A 5797-nucleotide genomic window follows, 5' to 3' on the forward strand; every position below is an offset into this window, starting at 1 on the left:
TTTTTTCTTTTTCTTCTTCTGTCGCGGTTGTCTGTCAGTCTTTTCGAACAACTTGTTACACTGTATCGGGTAATTTGTACGTAATTTAAACCTGTCGAAGTACTGTACGTTGAATAACCCTCAGTACGAAGAATTGAGAATTTAAGAGACGTCGAGACGTCTATTGTTCCAAAACTGTGATACTCCCTCGGTTGTAACATGCAAAGTAGCAGCAGAAAGAAGCGAGTAATAATATTTATTACTTCTCTAGTTGAAGAGGAAAAGAAAGCGACGAGTTATCGTGTACGGTTCGGTCACTCGTTATGGTCCGCAATCAAGCGACACTGCCAGCGCGTGCGGTTAAAGTTTGAACATTCAATCGATATCGCTGTGCATTTTGGGTAATTTGTAAGTATTATACGTTAGGGAATCGTAGAAACGTTAGGCATAGAATCGGTGCTATCCTTCGATACGAAGAATTGAAATTTAAAGTTCGAAACAATTCGTACAATACTTGTCGCGACTCGACATTATAAATCAAGAGGTCAGACAATTTTCGATTCGATGAATCGTGTATATATTGAAACAGGAACGTATCGATGATCACATTGGAGAAAATTTTGCCTTCGAAATTTCATCGTGAAGTAAAATTGGACGCACGTGGACGAGGAAGACCGGGTTTATCTCACTAAATTTCTCAAGGATGAAGATTCTCAAGAATGAAGATTCTTTTGTGTTGCATGATTTTTAAACGAATCATGAGTCATCGTTTGAAGATAAACCATGAGTGATCAGGCTCGAAATAAGGATAGTAAGACTCCCTGTGAAGCTTCATTTTCGAGAAAATCGAATTCGGAAACGTCTCGTTCCATTCTATTACACTGTGACGTGACATCGGAAATAAAATTAGAATGCACAGTGCAGACACCTTAATTGATTTGCAACGACATCTAAATTCGAAACTGAAGCAATTCATAACGAAGATGGAGCAATAGTTGCTAGTTCTAATTTCGAAAAGCTTTCAATCAGCTTGCGTTTAACGAACTTGCGTTTAACGCCTAATATTTCACTGACAATTATTCACTTATTTATTTATTCATTTTTCACGAAAGAAAGAAACACCCGTTAGTACAAAAAGTGATGCAATTGATATGAAAATTTTTTAAATGAAACGAGGTGCGAGACTGAGTGAAAAAATTTTAAGCAGACACTAAGCAACTGAGCGTGACAAAAGATGGAAATGAAATGGTTAGAAACATCGATCAAACAACGTGCATTATCAGCGTTATTAATGAATATATACGGGTTGATAGAAGCCATATTATAAAGATCAGTTTCTATCACTGCTTTTATCAATAATTTACCAACTTACAATAATGAACATGGCATCGTCGCAAAGAACAAAGTCATTCATTGCAGTTCGTTGTTGATTGCAATTCCAATAAACAAACACGCCACACGCGCCAGTCTCGATCGCGTGTTCGACGAGACAGGGTGGTGAATTTTCGCGGCCAACTTGGCTGCTTGTTCTGGGAACGTGTTCTCCCACCTCTTGGTTGAGGGAAGCTTGAATTCAGTGTTGCACGGAACGGCCTTGGACGGTAGCCGATAACCGGACGAGTCGCGGATGAGCTGGTGGTAGCTGCAGCACTTCACGGGTGCAAACGCCGCGGGTTTAACACGCGCGTGCTCTTGCACACGGATTATTCTCACACGTGTTCCGCCGTGTAGAAAACAGAGAGCCGTGGTTCGCAGGCTCGGGGGCAGACTGGTTTGCCCAGTAACCTCGCGGCACAGACCGCTGAGAATCTCGTGAGAGGATGCACAACGCTCGAAAACGAACCGCGGAGGGGAACCGCATTCCTTTCGCGACGTTTCAACCTACTACTCCTCGCTCGACTTTCCTCTTCCTCTCCGGGCCTCGTTGAAAGCGACAGTCCGGATGACGCTCGTCGAGGAAGCTCTCCTCGAGATCGCGCGACTGGTTTGTACCGGTGCACAAACTCTTGCTCCTTGTCCCGCGATGCGACAGCCTCGCGGACAGGATCTCTCTTTTAAACTTTTTCTGCAGAGTTCCTCCCCTGTCTCTTTGTTTCTTTTTCTTTATCGTTTCTTTTGTAGGATTCTAAAGTTTCGCGCTTGTCGTTCTTGGAGAGTTCAAGTTGATTACGGGGATCGATTCATTGGACGACTGTTTTTACACTAATTAATGGGACGACACATTTTAAATCAGATGATAATTTATCACGATGTTTATTACGAACACTTCTCGAGCTTTTTCTTCTTTTCGTGTAAATGCAAATGTTTTTAGCCAATCCAATTAGAATTTCTCTTCTGAATCACAAGGGTAGGAAAGTAGAATTCGATGGCGTAGATTGATTTCAAAAAGTTACAGGTAGAAATAGTTAGAAAAATTATAAATAGAATACATTTTAAATTATTAAGGGTCAGATAACAGTTTTCTTTTAAATTTTTCAAATTTGGAAGAAATAATGATAAAAAGAAAAAAAAAATATTAAGTCAGTCTTTAGAATTTTTTTTTATTAATCACAGCGTCGAACAACGGGATTCGACAAGGTATATCGATTTTAAAAAATTGCAAATGAAATAGTTGAGGCAAGTGAGATTTTCGATCTTCCCACCTTTCGATTATACCTTCTCAACTTATAATTAAAAATGGCATAATTTGAAAGATTTGTGTTAAACTTTGTAACATTTATACAACCTCGACGATATTTTGAATTCTATTATCTTCCTTGGGAAGCTTGGAAGATTCACGTTTCAATTAGTCGAATGTTTTATTAACGGGCAACCCTGAAAACTTAATAACACTCCTCCTTTAATAAGATTTCCAATCCCATCGTCCGTTCTGAATAGTGACGTAATTCAAAAAAACCTACGTTCTAACCAATCACAATTTTTAATTATGTCAAAAATTTCAGAACTTTACCATCAAATTTCTAGTTTCTTCAAGAAAATTTTATAAATATTACGACATAAAATATAAAAATGTCACGGGTTATCTTGATCCTTTGACAAAAAAAAAAAAAAAAAATTACAAATTCCTGCTTTGCACAAGATCATATTCTACCATTCTGTTGTCTCAGTTCTAAAAAAAAAAAAAGAAAAGGAAAAATTGCACGGCTTTGCGCAAGATTGCAAAGCTATAAAATGCTTCGTTGTTCTGATTCTTAAAAAAAAAAAAAAAAAAATTGTTGCTTGAGATCTCAAGAAAGAGAAAGAGGAGAAAGAATCACAAGCGTCTGCCGGATCGGAATCCGTGAAACACAATAGGGTAGGAAGCGAGCGTATTCCCTTGGAGGGTGAAGACAAATTGAAGTAATGAACCGCAATGGTCTAGGTCAAGGTCCTTGGCCTGGGTTTAGCATTGGCATACACGAAATACACCAAGGGGGCCACACCGACAGGCCGCGGTACTGTTTATTCCCTCAAGTGTGCTACGTGTTACATACCGGTGTACCGTGCCAGATTACGGGAGAGGAGTGGCTAAGCAGGAAGGGATCGATGCCATCCTTGGGGACCCAAGACGCTTAATAATCTCACCGAGGATTTTCAACTCCATTTGAGATCGTGCCAGACAATCGGATCTCTCTAACACGCCAGCTTGGAATCAGCCTGGATGGCTCTGATCCTCTGGATAAGAAATTCTCCAAGCGGAACGTATCCTCCTTTCCATCCAATTAATGCCATCGCGTATTTTTAATGCGATTCGTTAATTACATACAGGTATTTATATACTATATGTTAATTATATACTAATTATACAGGGTGTTTCGTAACTTGTGGAACCCACTTCAGGAGCTGATCGTACGCCTAAAAGTAATGAAAAAAAGTCATGTAAATATATGTCCTGTCTGTCTTCGTTTATGAGATACAATGAATTTTATAAACAGAGCAAACTCTAGTAAGCTAGTTTTAAGCCAGGGATGGTACATTCAATTTTCATAATAATCATAATTGGGATGAAGAAAACCCACATGTTATTGTGCATTCAAGACGTCAACACCAGTTTAGTTTANAACGTATGGGCAGGAATAATTGATAAATTTTTAACTGGACCTTTTTCTCTTGATGGGAAACTAACAGGCACAAAGTACGTTGATTTTTTTGAGCACGCGAAATATTAGAGGAAGTTCCAGTCGATATTAGATTATTCGTATGCGGTTTATGCATGATGAAGCTCCGTCGCATTTTAGCCGAGTGGTTAGGCAATTTTTAAATCAACACTTTGCAAATAAATGGATTGGTCGCGGAGGTCCTCTTGCGTGGATTTGAATCCATTAGATTTTCATTTGTGGGGACATTTAAAATCTATTGTATACGCAACATCGATTGAACATGCTGAAATACTACGAAATAGAATAGAGCGAGGCTTCCGACAAATTCGAAACACCAGGAATGATAGAGAGAGTAACCAGATGAATGACAAGACGCGTGCAGGCTTGTCTTCAAATGCAAGGTGGTCATTTCGTGCATCTTTTGTAAAAGTAATTAAAACAGAAAATTCATTAGATCTCACAAACGAAGACAGATAGGACGTATATTTATATGACTTTTTTTCATTATTTTTAGGCGTACAATCAGCTCCCACAACTAGGTAGGTTCCACAACTTATGAAACACCCTGTATACATATTATTTCCCAGGTTTTTTCCCGCCAAACTGCGAGAGCTTATTCCAGGAGGGAAAAAAATGTTATATGGAGTTTGCGAATTAATAATTATATGTCATACTGTGATGTAAGTAGTGGTTCGCCTTGAAATTTCCTCTCTTTTTTTATTACAGGAGGTTTCTTCTTTACGTGTTTTCTCCTTCTATTTCTATGACACCTTTATGTATCAAAGAATTACGTACGTCCCTCAAAAATTCCCGGATGTGTTCTAACTTTTTTGCCGAGCATTTCAACCGATATAAAAAATTGTTTACAACTTCGAAACTATTAATTTTTCCACCCACGTTTTATTAGGAACTTCTCTTCATGCTTCGGCGAGTGCCATCTACCCGAGAAGTTATGAATCCTTTTTTTTTTTTCTATTCACTCTGCGTACAATTAAATTACACGATTACGTTAACACACTATTCCTTTCCATCCTTCCTCCTTCACCTCTACGTGTTACATTTACCAAGCTTTTCAAATATCCCGCCTTGATTCCAGCCGTCACGTCGACGCGCATAACACATAAATCCCCCTCGTCCACATAAATACCCTCTGTTATACAATGTTTGTTCGATGTACACGGTACATTTTATATTCCTCTCTATGAATAAATTTCTCCCTCGTAGCGGGTGATTTTATTATTTATTTTACGAAGACGTTAACCGTAAATGTCAGAGGCAACTGTTTCGAAGAACTCGAGCTCGATACTCGAAAATGTGTATGAACAACGTTGTTCAGAGTGTCATACAACACACACACACACGCACACACACACACACACACACACAAACACACGAGAGGAGATGGAGAGCGTGTGTGTACTTACCATAGAAACGACAGGAGGCGGAGGATTTCCGTTCCTAAGTGCCCCGGTTTGTTGGTTCGCCGCGGGATTCAGATTGTCCTTGGATTGCTGCATGGGATCCGGCTGATGAAGCGTTTGTTGCGTTTGCTGTTGCGGTTGTTGCTGGTGCTGTTGCAGCCCTCCTATTCCAGCCTGTGGACTGCCTAAGCCTGCTGGCGCGCTGTCCGGCGTGCTCACTTGCCGGGCGATCTTCCGATAACTCTGAAACGCACAAGTTTAATCTCCCGTCAGACAGAGGTGCGCGGATATTATCCATCCGGTCGAAAAGAAAAAAAA

At 39.7% G+C, this 5797-nt stretch overlaps 1 protein-coding gene across 1 annotated transcript in view; it reads right to left on the reverse strand.

Annotated features, from left to right (window-relative positions):
* Window positions 1-5797, reverse strand: part of LOC122532787 (methylcytosine dioxygenase TET2-like) — a 92166-nt gene that overhangs the window by 28100 nt on the left and 58269 nt on the right. Inside the window, exon 3 of the mRNA XM_043661877.1 lies at window positions 5483-5722. Within this exon, the coding sequence (XP_043517812.1) occupies window positions 5483-5722 (240 nt within the window). The remainder of the gene's footprint in view (window positions 1-5482; window positions 5723-5797) is intronic.

Source organism: Frieseomelitta varia, unplaced genomic scaffold, assembly GCF_011392965.1.
Source record: "Frieseomelitta varia isolate USP_RPSP 00005682 unplaced genomic scaffold, Fvar_1.2 scaffold_473, whole genome shotgun sequence".
NCBI lineage: Eukaryota > Metazoa > Arthropoda > Insecta > Hymenoptera > Apidae > Frieseomelitta > Frieseomelitta varia.